This window comes from Prionailurus viverrinus, chromosome E2 (genome assembly GCF_022837055.1).
Source record: "Prionailurus viverrinus isolate Anna chromosome E2, UM_Priviv_1.0, whole genome shotgun sequence".
NCBI lineage: Eukaryota > Metazoa > Chordata > Mammalia > Carnivora > Felidae > Prionailurus > Prionailurus viverrinus.
The window spans coordinates 34,552,561-34,570,737 of NC_062575.1; the positions used below are offsets into that span (position 1 = coordinate 34,552,561).

At 40.1% G+C, this 18,177-nt stretch overlaps 1 protein-coding gene across 5 annotated transcripts in view; it reads right to left on the minus strand.

Annotated features, from left to right (window-relative positions):
- Positions 1-4,466: 4,466 nt before the first annotated feature.
- TENT4B (terminal nucleotidyltransferase 4B) overlaps positions 4,467-18,177 on the minus strand; it is a 75,581-nt gene continuing 61,870 nt past the window's right edge. Inside the window, exons 6-13 of one of the 5 annotated variants that reach the window (XM_047836416.1) lie at positions 17,444-17,572; positions 16,479-16,692; positions 14,715-14,841; positions 14,512-14,615; positions 14,221-14,408; positions 12,265-12,429; positions 10,535-10,580; positions 4,467-4,869 (exon numbers count right to left, since the gene is read on the minus strand). In XM_047836416.1, the coding sequence (XP_047692372.1) occupies positions 4,817-4,869; positions 10,535-10,580; positions 12,265-12,429; positions 14,221-14,408; positions 14,512-14,615; positions 14,715-14,841; positions 16,479-16,692; positions 17,444-17,572 (1,026 nt within the window). In that variant the 3' untranslated portion in view covers positions 4,467-4,816. Of the gene's footprint in view, positions 4,870-5,722; positions 5,734-7,874; positions 10,581-12,264; positions 12,430-14,220; positions 14,409-14,511; positions 14,616-14,714; positions 14,842-16,478; positions 16,693-17,443; positions 17,573-18,177 lie in introns of those variants that run through there. The other 4 variants (XR_007147464.1, XM_047836418.1, XM_047836417.1 and 1 more) reach the window with 4 other exon arrangements.

The window sequence follows — 18,177 nt, forward strand, 5'->3', positions numbered from 1 at the left end:
GAAAGCATCCATGCCACCAACGGCCTGGTACAATAGGCGAAAACAGACCCACCTAATTTCCATAATAGTGACAATGCCAGAACATTGGGAACCAAAACGAAGACCCTAAAGGTTTCAAGAGAAAAAAAAAAAATAGGTTACAGTTAATTTTCTCATAACAACACGAGGAAGGATGAAGCAATGCTTTCAAATTCTGAAGGAAAAAATGTTTTCCAAGCCAGAATTCCGTGTCCGGCAGAACTATCAGTTGAGTCTAAATGAAGAACAGACCATTTGAGGTGTCGAGTGCCTGTGCATCCTTCCCCAGGGAGCCCCTGGGACTGTGCACTAACGAGAGCTTATCAACAAAAGAGGGAGACACGGGATGCAGAGAACGGGAGCTGACCACGGGGTGTGTGAAGGGGACCAGGTGCTGGTGGAGAGAGAGCAGGGCGGTGTGTGTGCACCGGGCATGGCTGCTCAGAAGCTCCAGGCATGAAAGGGGTTGGAATCCCTGAGCACCTGAGCATTTGCAGAGGCTTAGAATACTAGTAGCATTTGGGGTGCCTGAGTAGCTCTGTTGGTTTAAGTGTCCGACTCTTGATCCCAGCTCAGATCTTGATCTCAGGGCTGTAGGTTCAAGCCCTGCATTAGGCTCCATGCTGGGCGTGGAGCCTACTTGAAAAGAGAAGAGAAAAGGAAAGAAAATGGCAGTGTTTAGGGTGAATTACTAAAGTACGTGCAAAACTAAAACCAAAAAAAAAAACAAAAACAAAAAAACAAAACAAAACAAAACACAAAACAACAAAAAAACCTCGAGAAAACAAACCAAAAAAACTTGTACAGAAAAAAAAAAGGAATCTTTTTTAAGTATACAGCTTAATTGATAAGAGCAGCATCTACACAGTCACGATAATGTAAACACTGAATATTGTGCTAAACAAAATCCAACGTAATTATTTCGGGAGGCTGGGGCACGAAAGGAGTTTGGGGGTGGTAAGAAGTCAAAACATAATTTCTTTTTTATGTTTATTTTTGAAAGCTAGAGCACGAGCGAGCGCGGGGCAGGGTGGGGGGTGGGCAGAGGATCTGAAGCAGGCTCAGTGCTGACAGCAGAGAGCCCAATGCAGGGCCAGAACCCAATAAATGTGAGATCGTGACCTGAGCTGAAGTCGGGCTCATAACTGACTGAGCAGGCACCCCAAAACATAATTTTTAAATTTTATTTTTGAGTAATCTCTACACCCAACGTGAGGCTTGAACTCACAACCCTGGGACTAAGACACACATGCTCCACCGACTTAGCCAGCCAAGGTGCCCCGAAACATAATGTCAATAACTGAAAAGCAAGAAGTGGCATTAGAGGTATATCATTTAGAGACATCGAGGTAAACACTCCAGCCGCCCCAAACCACCGAAAGTTGGAAGTGGCTGCCTCAGGACAGGGAAAAAGCAGAGGGAAGGAAGGGATGGCAAACAGACTTGTAGAACCATTTGACTTGATGACAAAACTGCTGTCCTGCCCCATCCACCTGCTCTTCACCAAGTCCCCACGCCCCTCAGCCCAGCCCTGCCTGCCAGCCTTACACACACCTGTCTCCACAGGCTGCTCCTGTGTGACTTTCCCCTTACCTTCTGTGTTCCGGTGGCGATGTCTTGCCTACTTATATGAAAGCACCGTTGTCTTGAATTGGATTTTAAAAACCAAAGACGCATGATGTAATGTACCTTACAACTATTTTGAGTCCTTGTGCAAAGCCACATTCCTGAAGATACCTGCCAGGTGATTTAAGTATAGAAATGGTTTGCATTTTTGCACGGGTGAGCAACAGCTCTTTTGAAAATTGACACACCACTTAAACAGGTCATTTGATACGTTTAACCCTCTCCTGTTTCGTGTGAATAATGTTGGCATTAAACCTTGACATGTTTCTAATGGGTTTCTCTTCAACCCTGTAATCCCGTATTTTCACATAGGAGTCAGTTACTCGCTTTAGAAACATACACACATAGACACAAGTTTATGCCATTTCCTAGATGGATTGTATCATGGATTAGTTTGTTTGGATTTTTTAAATGGCTTCTTAGACAAGCAACAAGTATAAAACGTTTTTTAAAGGTGAAGAATGTTCCCATTTAAAAGTTGTTGCATTCTTAAACTGACCTAACCTGGTAAATGTAGAACGTCTCACAACAGGCTTTTCTGAACACTAATGAATAGAAATCACAGCAGAAATTCTACAAACACATAATGAGAGCCTAAGAAAACGATTTCAAGGAAAATCTCTCCTAAAAAAAACACCACCCTGTTCCTAAGGATTAGGGAGATCACTGTCTGGAATTTCCCATAGCCACCTTCCATCCTCTTTTTCAAACAAAATTTTCCAGCAGATTTCCCAAACAAAATTCAAGGCAGCTCTCTGCCTTCTCTGACCCAAATAACTGGCTCCTTCTTCTCGCCAGAGTCCGCTCTCTTTGCTCACCATACGAGTCATTCTACTTTAAGACAGATAACTTCTTTTTAGAGACTTTCAGTTGCTGCTTGCCGTTGTTAAAGGACCTAAAACCTAAAATATCAAGTTTTGGGGGGCAGATGGTGGAGAATGGTCAATAACTGGTTTTTCAGCATCACTTTGTCAACGGCAACATTTTCTAAAAAATTTCACATGACCACGTTGTGTTTACATTTCAATCTTAGCAAAAGTACCAAAGATGAAACACTTCTCAAAGCAACTCATGAAAATTCACCTAAAAGAAGATAAAACGGGGGGAATTTTTGTTTTTTCCTCAGAAAGCTCAGTTCAGAAGTAAAGTGCCATCAAATAGCAATACTTTAATAAAACTCCTATTCAAGATAAGCTCAAGTACTGGATATTTCATAAATCTATCAGTTTAGAAGGGCTCTGGGGTATCTGACATGTTAATGTACTAAAGCTACCTGCAAACAAAAGTCAGCATCATAAAAGGAATGAAATAGACCTCTGTCTGCGTAGACAGGGAAAGAGCTCTCTGGAGGGTAGAGGGATTACAGAATACCACAGTATGTTACCACTTATGCAAAAGGGGAAGAGACTCCCTGACATGTATGTGCAGATAGGTTTATGTATGTAAATACATTTTTAAAAATCTAGGCAGCTACATCCGCAAATATTAAAACGGTAATGGGGCGCCTGGGTGGCCCAGTCATTTGAGTGTCTTGACTCTTGATTTCAGCTCAAGTCATGAGCCCAGGGGCATGGCATTGAGCCCCGTGTTGGGCTTTGTGCTGAGTGTGGAGCCTGCTCGGGACTCTCTCGCCCTCTAAAAATAAAAATAAATAAATAGAGCAGGTAGCTCCAGGGAGCTAGGTGGGATTAGAGGATGAAGGGTAACCAGATCCTTACATTTAGATATTTACATATTATTTACATTTCTTCACAATGGAGCATTCACACGTTAGTTGAGAAATTAAGTAAATGCACTGTGTCTAGGTAGATGGACAAAGTCGTCCTGTATATTCAGTTCATTCTCTAATTTACCATTTGAGCAACTTCTGGGATGCTAACAAGATATTTTGATTATACTCTTTAAAAAAAACAAAAAAAAAAAAAAAAAGGACATTTCCAGTACATGTGCAAGAAGAGACCAGGCTGGGGAGGGGGGCGGGAGAGCTGGCTTTACCAGCCTGTTGTCTAGACTGCTGAGCTACTCTTCACTCTAAGTCAGCTTGTGATGATCTGGAAGCAAACTATCCAGGATTTTCTTCACCACCACTCAGCTGGGTTCCAGGCAACCACCGTCAGTCCAAGTCCTAGGGCTTCCCCCCTTGGGAAAACACGCTCTGGTTGCACTTAGTTATTAACCCCACTTCTTTCTCTGTTCTTTGGAGAACCAAACATTTTCATTATTCTATTTTTAGTCTGTGTAACTCGTGGCTCCACAAAACCTATGGTTAAAGTATCTCGGGGCGCCTGGGTGGCGCAGTCGGTTAAGCGTCCGACTTCAGCCAGGTCACGATCTCGCGGTCCGTGAGTTCGAGCCCCGCGTCGGGCTCTGGGCTGATGGCTCAGAGGCTGGAGCCTGTTTCCGATTCTGGGTCTTCCTCTCTCTCTGCCCCTCCCCCGTTCATGCTCTGTCTCTCTCTGTCCCAAAAATAAATAAACGTTGAAAAAAAAAATTTTTTTTAAAAAGTATCTCAACTTCTTAGTACAGCAAGCATAACCCCTTGCGTCAAAGCAAAGGATACAAATGGGGCAGTATTTGCAAGTAAGCAGACTGTGGGGAGTTGGCTTCAGTCTTGCAGTGGCTGTGGAGACCCGTGCAGGAGAGACCCGTGCATCTTAAAGCATCTCCCACTCCATGACTGGCATTACAAAGGCTGGAAGCCCACAGAAATGCTATCTATGTACAGAAGAATCTCTCATTGGTCTAAACAGGGTCGTCTTTAGAATTACAAGATAATTTTTTTAATAGCCATTCAAGTCTTATATAAAGGCTCATACCAGAGGTTTTGAAGATAAATGAAAGCACAAAGCCTTTATTGAATTGCAGATTATGAATAATAAGCCCAATGGTAAGCACTGGGGGCAGATGTGCGTAGAAATGCAATTTATAAAATTTTCGAGGCAAACAATTGATGTCTTTGAAGAAATCGTCGTGAGCTTTAAAAAAAAAAAAGCAAAAAGCGAGCTTCCAGGTGTGCAATTCATTCATAGTATTGGTAACTGGTGCCCAGTGATAATGACCTCAGGAAATGTCGAGATTTCATAAACCATTTGTATCAAATCTCTTTTTCTGGTAAATTCCTTAGTGCCTCTGCAGCGGTAACTAGACAAGAGTGGAAAGCTTTCAAGATGACTCAAACCTCCAGCACCTCACAGGAGTCCACATTTCTTAACACAGAAGGCAATGCTGATCAAGGGAGGAAATAAACGAAAAGGTTATTAAAAACAAACACTGGCGGGCCAAACTTCTAAATATATACATCTATGTATATTTCGCTAAAAGATGTTTATCTCTATAGCCCTTCACGTTTTATATCCAGAAACTATACTTTCACCACACTGTGCGATAAGACAGTGCTTTTTAGAGGTGAGTGCAGTGAACACTTTGATTGATACTCTTGTAATAAGTCTTTGGAATATTTTAGGATTATAGGACTTTCAAGAGACTTTTTAAAAAGTGACTCCTTAAAATTTAAATATGTAAAAACCAGAGCAGGAGCTTCCATTTTGGAGATTTCAGTTTAGGGACAAAGAGACAGGTTATGACAGACTGCAACCAAATATAAAAGGTAATCACAAAATGATTTAGGCAACAGCCACGAACTGCACAGAACCCAAGTTGAAAGGGGAGATAAATTTCAACTCAAAGAATCTGGCTGATAACCAATAAATAATTTCATTCTCTTTGGAAGGTACAGGTCACTAATCCATGAGAGACAGCTTCACCAAGTCACTGTCTTCGATAGTTTCTCCTAGGCCTCTGTCTCCCCTCCCCACCTACCACACGATTCTGCTAATGCCCAGCTTGTGAGACTTCACAAGCTCTCATTATTACAGCATCTTGAAGGTAAAACAACACTCCTAACAAATTTATCCAGACTGTTTTCTTAGCGGAGACCCGGCCTGTAATCAGGCCACATGGAAACTGCTGCTTTGACCAGGAGTCAAGGCCGTGTAGAACCACAGAGACTTATGTTAGAATGCAAAAATAAAGATAATGTGCAAATATCAACAAACACTTTCACTGAAAATACACAAATTAAGAGACTGTCTGTTATTGTCTGTTCTTAGCGATACAGCTAACATTTCTCTCGGCAAATCCTGGCGATTCCTCAAGTTCATAACCACCAAAGGGGATGTGCTATCTCCATCTGTCTGGTTCAGTCTCTTCTACGGTGTTCCCTCCTTCTGGCTAGTAGACTGTGGACTAGGTTACACTTAATAGGGCATACACTTAAGTAGAAAATGTAAAGGCCAAATACTTAAAATCAAAACCCTGCCTAAGAGTAAAACAAACATTAGCAGTGTATTAACTGAAAAGCTGCCCTTAAGTAAATATTTAATTCTGGATGTCAAATACATCCGCAGAGTTTATATAAAGCAATTCTTCTGCTTAATTCTGTCAACATTCAATTTATACAGATATTTAGGTCATTATCTTTGATGAAAAAAAAAAAAAAGGTGCTCAAGGCATAAAGTTAAAACAGCTCACAAGAAGACGGTAAAGAACAAGGCTTCTGGGTCACGTCAAGTTTCCGAGCCATGCAAATAACTTCCACGGTCAGCTTGGACTAGTTTCTCAGTTATGTTAAATATCAAGTAGCGTATTAAAATTTGTTCTTTTAATGTTCATTCCGCCCATAAATATTTTGATAAAATAGAGTCTTGAGGTTCAGAAGCTGAGGCAAGATACAGACATCACTTCCAAGAACTGCTTTTACACATCTTTGCTCCCACTGTGATGCTGCACCATTCTCTAAATACATCACTAGATGAATTAGGTCACTGATGAAAATTAGGATAAAGAGTAACTATTAAATATAACTTCCTACTCAATTAAGTTCAATAGAGCCATTTATGGAATATTTTCCTCACAAAATACTTGATGAGAATGTTACTCTCCACTAACCGAAGTAATTTAAATGAGCTCAGAGAGCAAGAACTGATGGATAAGAATAAACTCTTCTAATCATTAATTTAACATTTCAATATTTATCACAGGAAAATTAGGAATGTCTTTTTTTTATATGTTACCATTTAGTTCTTGAAAAGTTAAGTGAGAAGCAACCAATCTCCTATCAACATTCCTAGTCAGTGATTGAAACACTAAGAGATCAACAGCATGTAATAATCAAAGGAACTGATCAGTTTTGAACTGTACATCCACATTAAAATAAAATTGAAATGTAACTATGAACAAAAAAAAAATCAACAAAACTTATCAATAATACCCAATAATGGTGATTTCTAGGGACTTCTACAGAGCAACCTTGATAACTACATCCTAGTCAGTGGGGAGGTCTTTGCAATGAACACATTGCAGTAAGAGGGCCCTACAGCTCACCGTGGCCATCCGCTCTCCTGGCAGGCCTACAGCTCTGGAAACCCCAAACACGAGTCCATAGGTTAAGACAAACACAACTCACACTAACCATGACACAGGGGAGGGAACGAGAAAACACATGGAGGTACGAGACTTCAGAGGAGAAAGACTATTAGTAACGCTCTCCCTCGCATGCATGTTTTTACCCTGTGAAGACTTTACCCAGGAATATCTGGAGCCACAGCAAATAATCCAAGTATTAATGACAGGCTCAAAATGCAAGTAAAAGTAAAACACACTCAAAATAGGACAAAAAAAAAAAAAAAAAGAAAAGAAAAATAGGCTGTTGAAGCCTGGAGGGCAACTGTATGTAAAACCAGTAGATCCCGAGAGCAAAGCTAGATTTGAAAACCACATGCAACATCTCCAAACAAGACAAAGACGCTAAAAACCAGGCTCCTTCACGGACACCTCAAAACTGCAGGAAAAAAATGCATTTACCTTTGTCATCAAAACATAACTATTCAGGTTTTATGCTGACGTGTCTATGACCCATCAACACTTCTGAAAACCAGTACTGAAATGTTTATCAGAACTTTTCAAGGCGCTCCAACACCGACCAGGCACACATACATGACTCCCCGAGAAATGTCACCACAGTGAGGCAGAATTGGTGAAATCCCATTCTACAAGTACGAGCAAAGGAAGGTTATGACTCATGAGTATGGATGGACTGTAATATTTAAATGACACATTTCTGATATACTCACAAAATCTTCATAGAAAGTATTAAAACTCAAAAGAGAAAAAAAGACAGGAGTCAAATACAGAGATGAAATGTACAAAACAAATGAGCAGGCAAACTAAAAGTTCTTGAAAGTATTTTACTTCAGATTGAAAAATGAACAGCTTCCACACTGTTCATTGCAAGATACACAGTATTCACGAATACAATGCTGGTCATTTGAGGATATGTACACACCTCAATTTCTCCTTCATGCTTTTTCTTTTAGAAAGATACTGTTTACCAAAAAGAAACTTCAGCAGTACAGGAAAAACTATTTTCCCAATAAATTTACGAAAACCTAAGATTCCCAATGGAATCAAGATTATCTTCCCGCTACCACCACCTTAATATAATCACATGCTTATTGGAACGCTAATATCTGCACCCTAAGAGTACATTTACTTTCAACAATGAGGGTGATTCTTAAAACAAAACAAAACAAAACAAAACTTCAGTGTGGTAAATGTAACAATGGATCTCTGCAAGTATTAAGTGTCTGAAATAGGCAGCTAATACTGGATTTAATATCATTTTATAAATAATTGTTCCCTTAGCAGTAAACATAAGTCTACACATTCACAATAGTCCTAGAAAATAAATACTGTGATTAAGCACAATATGTTATGACAAACTAGTTTCAAAACACAAAAGCTCAACATCTTGATAAAAATTCTGATCAGAATAAAATGTGACTCTAAAATTTAAAACATTGTCAAAATAACATCACATTTAAAATTTTCCACGATTTACACAAGTATCATGAGTTTCCAGTTGTGGAACACATTTTCCCATTGTGAATTAAAATACGAACATATTGAAAACTGTCAATTTCAGTGATAACATCAGTTTTGGTCTTACTTTAGCATTATTTTCTTTATAAAAAGTTGCACTAAGTGTCCATTAATGATCTGATTGGTCTTCAGTATTTCATAAATGTATATAAAAGAAATTCCTAAAAGCCAATAGTACTTTATATGTATATATATAAAAGAATCTCATTTCCCAAATGGCTGTAATTAACAGAGCCACATACACTGATGCTAAACACAAGAGCCTTCACATTGAAAGAGAGCATTTTCAGAAATGTCACTTACATCCTATTATAGTCAACATTCCCGAGTTTCAGACTCAACATGTGATGGGTAACAGAATTATACATCTCATTTGCGCTCAAAGCTGACCACAACCAAAATTTACAGTATGATTGAAACAAGCCAATGTTTTAAAAAGTTTTAATTAAAGATAACAATTCCATGGAAGGAGAGGATAAAGAATGGGATGACAAGAAGTATTTGGTCTTAATAAGGCAATACAAAATAGATCCATTATCAAAGACCATTTAATTTTTAAAGATCAACAATACCAAAAGCATAAAGTGGAGTATAAGAAAATAGTTTTTTATAAGTATGATTTAATTAAAGCTGTTTACAGTTAATCTCTCCCACAGTAGTTAAGCATGGATTTAGAAAAGAAGAAGAGACGAGAGAACCAAGCACACACTGCACACAGGGTTGGGAGCCAGCATGCAAAGTCTGTGGGACTCGGGGTTTCACCGCAACAGGAATGGGACCAGACGCGGGCGGCCTTTTTTTTTTTTTTTTTTCCCCTATTAGGAAGAAAAACAAAACAAAACAAGACTGCAAAGGAAACAAACACAAAGTCATGTAATTGCCCATTGCCCAAGACGACAGCACTATAGAAAACAGTTGCAAGTTAATTCTTAGAGATGACTAGAGCTTTTCAGTGTTTACACAAAAGTACATAGTACGTTTTTTTTTTCTTTCTTTTTTTCTTTTTTCTTTTCTTTTTTTCTTTTTTTTTGCTTTTTTTTTTTTTTTTACAAAATAAAACGTCATTTGCCACCATAAACCTTTTCTTTAGAGGAAAAATTTTTGCAGCAGGTCACAAGGGTTCTAGAGTAAGTCATTTCAATGCTGAGGAAAACAAATTGAGTAATAGAACTAATCACTTCCCTATATATGGATGTTAAGATGACAATTCAGATTATTTTTGAAACTAATCCTGAGAAAAATCTGTTTACAATTTAAACAGTAATGTTATGTAAAAAGTATTAACAAATCCACTATTACAAATATCAATTTCCTATATGGTCATCTATATATACACACAATAAAATGGTAAATATATGCAAAAATATTAAAAAAAAAAAAAAAGAAAACATGCACAGATCACTTTCCCCTTTGGAATCTGGACTTCCTATAAGATACTTTTGTTTTCTTTCCCCACCCCATCCTCTGAAATTGGTTTTTGTTCCTATCACCCTACCCACACTGAATATTATTCCCTATAACTCTGCATAAAGCCAATGAGAAATATATTTATTTTACATTCAAGCTTTAAATCTTAAAATGACCCTGTTGTAGCATATGACTTATCAAATGAGCAGCCTTTTTTTTTCCCCCTTTTTTGCTTGCTTTTTGTTTTTGCAGTTGTCAGTCTTCATGATCCATTCCGTGGCGAGCTGGGAAAAAACGCAGTTGCTAAATCAAAGTCTGAACAGTGTAAGGCTCCCGAGCGCCAGGAGTCCCTATCCAACTGTCCTGAGCATGAGACCATTGCACACAGAAGACAGTCCATCGCACAACGCCGACTATCTACAAAGGTCTGAGAGGGGGGCATCCCTCTTGTGTTTCCTCTTTTTGCCATGGTAATACTGATTATTTGATTTGCCTTGATGCTGTTTGTTTGTCATCAAGGAACCATGGCTTGTTTGAGTTGTACCTTGGAAGCCTTTGCTGGAAGAACGAAAGAGCCTTGCTGATCCATGCTGCAGAGAAAGAAAGCGGTCAAAGAGACATCAGTATTGTGAATTCAGTGGAGCACTCACTAAGACCTGACTCAGGGAGCTTTCAAATGAGGAATATGCCAAGTTACCCAGCAGGCAAAAAACGATACTTCAGGGACTCAGTCTCCTGAGCTCTAAAACTTTTGTTTCTTTTTTTTCATGGAAACACTGGAAAACACAGACCATTGCCTTCCTTGCCTTGCCCTCTTCCCTCTTCAGAGTATATGGAATGTGAAACTTTTCTCAAGGAACCTATCCATCAATATACCACATAATAAACAGCATTACCGAAGAAGCTCTTAGACACAAAGGTGTGCTGCCAGGTCAGGGGTCATCACGGACCCCTGATCACTGTCAGGTCACGGTCATCTTACATCCTGCTATCACCTGTCACTCTGTTGCTGTTTCTACATGGATGTGTGTTTGGTGCACATGACCAAGGCTGTATAGGTGAAGTAGATTCTGGGAGTCAGACATGAGGTGACTGACGTAACAGTCCATCTCTACTCCAAGAGGCCTTCCCCAGGGTCTCCACCGTACGGAGAGAGGGTGAGATGGCCTTGGGTCAGAGCCCAGTATGAAATGGCTTCTTTCCTCATTTTGATTCCTTACTCATGATTAATAAAATTTTAGACAACTTACACAACTGAAAATAGAGTATTCTCTGTGGCCTAAGTCAAAGCTGATGTTCATCGACAGCTGACCCACTATCTGATCATTTCAACACAAGCAACTATGTACTGAATATTAAAATATAAAAAAGGTGAGGGTGCCTGGGTGGCTCAGTCGGTTGGGCGTCTGACTCCAGCTCAGGTCATGATCTCACAGTCCATGGGTTCGAGCCCCGTGTCGGGCTCTATGCTGACAGCTCGGAGCCCGGAGCCTGCTTCTGATTCTGTGTCTCCCTGTTTCTCTGCCCCTCCCCTGCTTGCTCTCTCTCTCTCTCTCTCAAAAATAAATAAACATTAAAAAATTATTTTAATATCAAAAAGGTAAATAAACATTAAAAATAAAGAAAACAAAATATAAAAGAAGGATATATTACTCCCAGATGTGCAAAACATTGCCATGAGGTCATGCAAAAGCTTATAGTGGGCTTACTTCAAGTACAACTGAATCTTTTAAAAACTCAGTTAAGGGGCGCCTGGGTGGCGCAGTCGGTTAAGCGTCCGACTTCAGCCAGGTCACGATCTCGCGGCCCGTGAGTTCAAGCCCCGAGTCGGGCTCTGGGCTGATGGCTCAGAGCCTGGAGCCTGTTTCCGATTCTGTGTCTCCCTCTCTCTCTGCCCCTCCCCCGTTCATGCTCTGTCTCTCTCTGTCCCAAAAATAAATAAACATTGAAAAAAAATTTTTTTTTAAAAAATAAAAACTCAGTGCAATTGTTTAAATGCTGAATCTGTACTAAGGTGGGGTGGCCGGGACGTCTTATGAGGACCAGTCGCTAAATGCCCACAAAGGTTTACATTACAGTGGCGTCTCATAATGATCTTCAGGACACCCTGTTACAGGAAGCATTGTGCTTTGGAACCTCTTAGAACAAAACAGGTTTGTTCTTCCAACCTAGAGTTTTCTTCAAACCCACAATGTGTATATATATTCACGCTTGAGAAATTCTAAATAGTCTGTATTGAATATGAACAATTAAAAACACACAAATTCCACACACCTGAGATTTGTTGGTGCTGTTGGAGGTGTTACTGGTCTGGGTGCTCTGCATTTTCCCAACCGCCTGGGATGATTCCAAGGACACATCCTGCGACCCTACCCGGTTCCCAGTGGACGGACGGCAGAGCAGCTGTTTCGGGGTTTTGCATGGTGTCGCATCAGAATCCTAACATAAGTCATATGAGTTATTATGTGACGTATTAGTAATTCAGATATTCATCTTTTAGACTAAATTTAGCCATTTGGGAGTTAAGGGAAGCACCTTGACGAATTGACAAAATTAACCGCTTGAGTTGCCTCCACAAATTTCCCTCCAAACATCTTAGGTGGCTTATTTTATCAGAAGGTTTCTGTTCGTTGTTAAACCTATTGTCTAGACCTGACCTTGTTAATAAGCCTGGAAGGGGCTCACAGAGGTCCAAGTTTATCTGCACCTCCACTGATAGGAAATGAACCACGGTACAGTGCAAAGAGCACGGCAAAGATAAGGCCCCAGGTCCCGGACTCAACGTCTTCAACCAAATACAAAACGACTGATTCAAAAGGCTCAATTTCTGCGCATCTGTGATAAACAATCAGTGAGTGCTCCAACCGAACACCCCGCGTGGTTAAGAACTTCCGGGAGACGACGGGCTGAGCCCCACCTGTTTCTGGGCTGCCTGGGACACAACTGTGCTACTTCTCTGCTCAGGTCTACCCTTCACCTTCACACTCATAGTCCCTAAAGCTCGCTCTTGAGGCTGTCTTTGTGTCTGCCCCACTGTGTCTGTGACCTCTAGCTCAGCTCCGTCCTCTAGAACTCTCCCCTAGGAAGGAAAAAGGCACGCAGGTAGATGGTGCATATGAGGATTCATGATTCCATTACGATCCGTGGTCATTGCCAACAACATAAAATGAAGTCCCTTCCACAGTTAGATTACTCTATATGTCACAGACTTAATGAAGTCAAAATTCAAATAATGGGTAAGCCCATTTTATATCTCAAGGAAGCACACTCACAATTAACCCTGATGAGGAACAGTAACTGTAGGTATAACTGTAAGTTAGAGTCCGAAAGCAGAGGTGGGGCTGCCGAGGGATTCGGGGAGGGAGGAATGGTTAGAGGTGGCTGATGGGTTTCTTTCAGGAAGATGGCAATATACTGGGCTTAGTGGCAATGGCTGCACAACACTGAATATACTGAAAACCACTGAACTGTGTATTTTAAAATAGTGAACTTCATGTTATGTGAATTATACCTCAACTGAAAAAAATTCAATCAAGAAGTTCAAAAACATTACTGAGTGGAAGAAGCCTTACACAAAGGAGTATACACGATAATGATTCCACTTATGTGAAATTCTGGAACAGGCCAAACTAATCTGTGGTATTAGAAAATCTTAAGAGTGGTTACCTCTGGGGTGGAATTCGGGACTGACTGGAAAGCGTCATGAAGGACCTCTCTGGGATGATGGTAACAGTCTGTACTTTGTTATAGTTGGGGTCACACATGTGCACACAGTGTTAACATTCACTGATGCACAATTTAGATTTCTTTGTACATCAATTTTGTATCAAAAGAAAAAACGAACCAAATACTGAATACTGGTCAGTAATGAGCACGCTAGAGTATTTTAGGGGAAGTGTACCGATGTTTGTAGTTTACTTTGAAATGTATCAAAGGATAAGATGAATTAGTGGATAGAGGGATGGATGGATGGCTAGCTATGGGATAAGTACGTAACATGTTAATGGCAGAGTCTAATGGCGATGTATATGGATGTTCACTAAAATTCTCTCACTTTTGCTGTATGCTTCAAAATTTTAATCCAATGTTGGGGACATGTACAATCAATATAAGTTATTAAAATTTCCCAGTAATAAATAAGCAAAGGAATTAAGTTTAGCCCTCTAGACAGCTAACCCCCCAACAGAACTCCTAAGCATAGGTTCAGAAAAGCCACGTCCTCATACTTACGACATCACTAGAGCTGGACTGTGTGGCAGAAGAGGAAGACACTGGACCTGATGAAGAGTTTGAAGAGTGTTTACTAAGAGATTCCGAAGTTTTACTTCTACATTTTCCAAGGGCTTCATTTTCTTCAGATAGATTATTATTACATTTATCTAACTGCTGAGTATCTACTATCAAGGTAACACCATTTCCTGAAAGAGTGGCAAAAGATTGGAAAACGTTTCTTCCCATTAAACACACACAACACAGAAGAGCCACTAATGTTCGGTCAATCAATCAATGAAAAACTCTTACCATTGCATGAAGGCTCAGGCCTATTCTGCAAGCCCCACTGTTTTGATATCCAATCTCTGTACGTGGCAACTTCGTCCGTTACTCTAATTATTCTACCTAATATGCTGCATGCGTTTAAAGAAAAAAGAGGGAGTACGTTAATTCGGAGATACGAAGCCACAACCAATTTTGACCCAAAGGGCTGTCTTTAGTTAAGCCTTTACCTCTCCGTTTCATTGTTGGGATAGTATTTCGCTATTGGTGATACAGCATGACTCAAAACAACATAGGCATAATCAAAGGCCTGTTTCACTTGCATGGCCCCATATGAACTCCTTCCAACATCATTACCTTTAAAAGAAACATATATAGAAGATAGTAAGCGTGACCAGTGCTTAATAAGAACTAAATGTGCACAGGCCCTCTTCCAGAAGAGCAAAGGTAATTGCTTTCCTTATACAGTTGCACAAAGAATCTGGGCAGAGCGGGTGGCCATCCCCACAACTCCCCAGGCTCTGAATGTGTGTATCCTGCAGTAAGTACATTATGGCATATAAATTGCCTCAATGTATTCTGGCCCCACAGGGACTATCTTACATACAGTCATGCAAACAAAGGAGTTAACTGCCTGCTCTCTCCTAAGAGTGAAACCAAGCTAAATGAGATATCCCTGTCTTTTGTTTCTATTAGCTATCTAAATATCTCCAGCACTAAATTATAAGCTCCTGAAGCAAGGAGCATCTTGCTGAAAATCTTTGTGCCCTTTACGTAGAGAAGCTTCCTGATAAACATTTCCTCCATGAATGAACACGTAGAACTATTAAGGTTTACAATATGGCACAATAAGCCAGAGAAGGGCCCCTAGATGACTACTCTCTTAACTCCCTTTCCTTAATCATTTTCAAAGTTAACACAGTGAAGCAAACGACTAAAAGCATCTCCACTGAAGTCTGGTAATACAGAATCTAAATATCCTACAATGATAGCAAGAAAAAATAGTGCCCAGAAAAACTAGGATACAAGCAAACAAACACAACCCCATGACAGCAAGGAAGGAATCTGCTGTTCCCTTTCAAGCCACCATGAAGCTGGAAAAGGCACAGGGAGACTGTGCAAAATTAAAAGAGGAAAGAAGGGGCTCAAAAGGAAAACAGTCTCTCTGAACCCTTCTGCTCATCATTTCTGAGCTGTATTACCATGTTTATTGCCTTGTAGGGCTTCAGGAACCTCGCTCAAAGCCCTGACTGACAATGGGCTAAAATCAGGGCCAACAAGGTCACGACAAAGAAGAAAAAGGCCTGCAAACTGGAGACGCGCACAAGCCACCCAAACCAACAGCTAGTATCTATACTCCTTTGCCTCTCAGGGCCAAACAGCCTCTACTCCCAGCTCACTGGGAATATGCAGCGTGTTTTTCTGGCGTGTGTGTTGTGTTTTCATGTTTTCTTGCAAGATATTTTGAGGAAAAATAATGAGTACAATTAGAAGTTAATTTTTTATTTTCACTCTCTAAAGAGAGTTGTGGAGGGGCACCTGGGTGGCTCAGTCGGTTAAGCATCCAACTTTAGCTCAGGTCATGATCTCACGGCTCTTGAGTTCAAGCCCCACATCAGGCTCTGTGCTGACAGCCTTGGAGCCTGGAGGCTGCTTTGGATTCTGTCCCCCCTCTCTCTCTGCCCCTCCCCCGTTTGCACTCTGTCTCTGTCTCTCAAAAATGAATAAATGTAATAAATGTTTAAAAAATAAAACAACCTATAAAGAGAGAGAGAGAGAGAGAGTTAGTTAGTTGTGGGGCTTTTAAAAAAGATTTATTTATTTATTTAAGTAATCCCTACACCCAACATGGGGCTCGAACTCCTGACCCCAAGATCAAGTCATACGCTCCACCTACTAAGCCAGCCAGGTGCCCCTCTTCTAAAAAGAGTTTAAAGTACAACAGTGGCAATGCCCTTTCTTTGAATGCCCACAAATTTACCTAATTTCAATACCTGGTTGTAAAGGATCTTCAATATAAAGCATCGATGGCCTGTAGCCATCAAGCATATTTTTCTGTACTTCATCTTTGGCCACATACGAACCACCATCCTTTATCCGGATGCCAGTCTTTAAATAATTGAAGTGTCGTCCGTATAATTCAAAAAATTCTATTAAAAGAACACCATAGTTTGTATTGGGGATGCAAGCATCTTCCCTGGGATGTAACTAAAACCAGGAAAAAAAAAAAAAGAAATTATATTGGATTTTCTCTCAATTATCAAGGTGGGTAAAATAAGAGACATCCTCACTCCTATAAAACAATACTATTAGAATTCTGGTTAGGCTAGCAGCCAACAGGGAACTGGAGTAACGGCAGGCTGTACTGCTTCAGACAACACTAAAGCCCCACCAGTACAGAACTGGTGGGGGACAATTTATTTACAAAATTCAAGGCTGAATTTCACAGCTGCCCTAGGATGCTAACAGGGCTGGCTTGGCCCAAAACGTCAGGGAATCATTCTGACTCATGAGCGGAGTCGGGCCATTGACAGCACTGCGGTTCATGAACACATTCACAGACAACATTAAGACTTCTAAATCACTCCACCCAGATAGCAGATCTCCATTCCAGCTAAACTTCCAAGATTTGTTGCTTAGAAGATACTATTTTTGACATTTATACTACCACTTACACTTACAAAAAGCACGCCATACCTATGCATGTTAAAATTTCAGTGAAAATTCTTAAAACCACTAGAACATATGGGGTTAAAAACAAACCAAAAATTATTTCCTGAGATTTAAAAATACTTATTTATAAAATTATAAAGAGTCCCATTTTAAAGTGAAAAGTCATAAGTAATTAAGGGAAGCATTCCAATTAGAGCTTGATTTAAATTTTTTTCCAAAATGATTTCCTGATGGATTAATTTTATTTTAGTGTACACGAGGCATGATATATAATCATACAACTTACCTGAAGGAAACTGACTGCCATTAAAAAGAGACTATAAGAACCAATTCCACCTGTAAATACTTCATTAAGGTCCCTCTGTAATAAGAATTGTTTCAATACTAAAACCAAGTACGGTAATACAGGATATTTCTGAAAAAGAAAATTGTATTTTCAGTGAATTCCTACATCAGTAATCGTGCTAAGCATCAACAGGAGCATAAACTGGGTCCTTATATTAACAGACTTTAGTGGAGATATCCAACACACTTAATTTTCTATTTTAAGAGCAAGCTATAAAAAAGTAAGCTATAAATAATTAAGGATTTTCTCCTCACAACGAAGGATCTAAAACATGTAGATGTAAATAATGGCATCCAAGCACTCACTATGGGACAGAAACACTAGCAATATATATTTGATGACACTGATTTATGGCCATTACCATAGGATAATTCACTTGTAAACAGGTTAACACCAACAGTACACAACAATTCTCAACTTGTAAAGTACTACATCAGTGGGGTTTTAAAGAATCACTTTTCTTAGGTGGCCCTCCACCAAACAGACCAGGGTCCTTCAGAGGACGGTGCACAGCCTAGGAGCAGGGGCACTAAGGGTCCTGCCTGCCGCCTTCCATGTGGGCAGGTGACCACGCTTTACAGAGATGGTGAGGACACCTGAGCTGGCAAACATGAAGAGTGTGGGTCCATCCTTCACTCATGCTCATACTCATTAAGTGCTCTCCACAAGCCAGG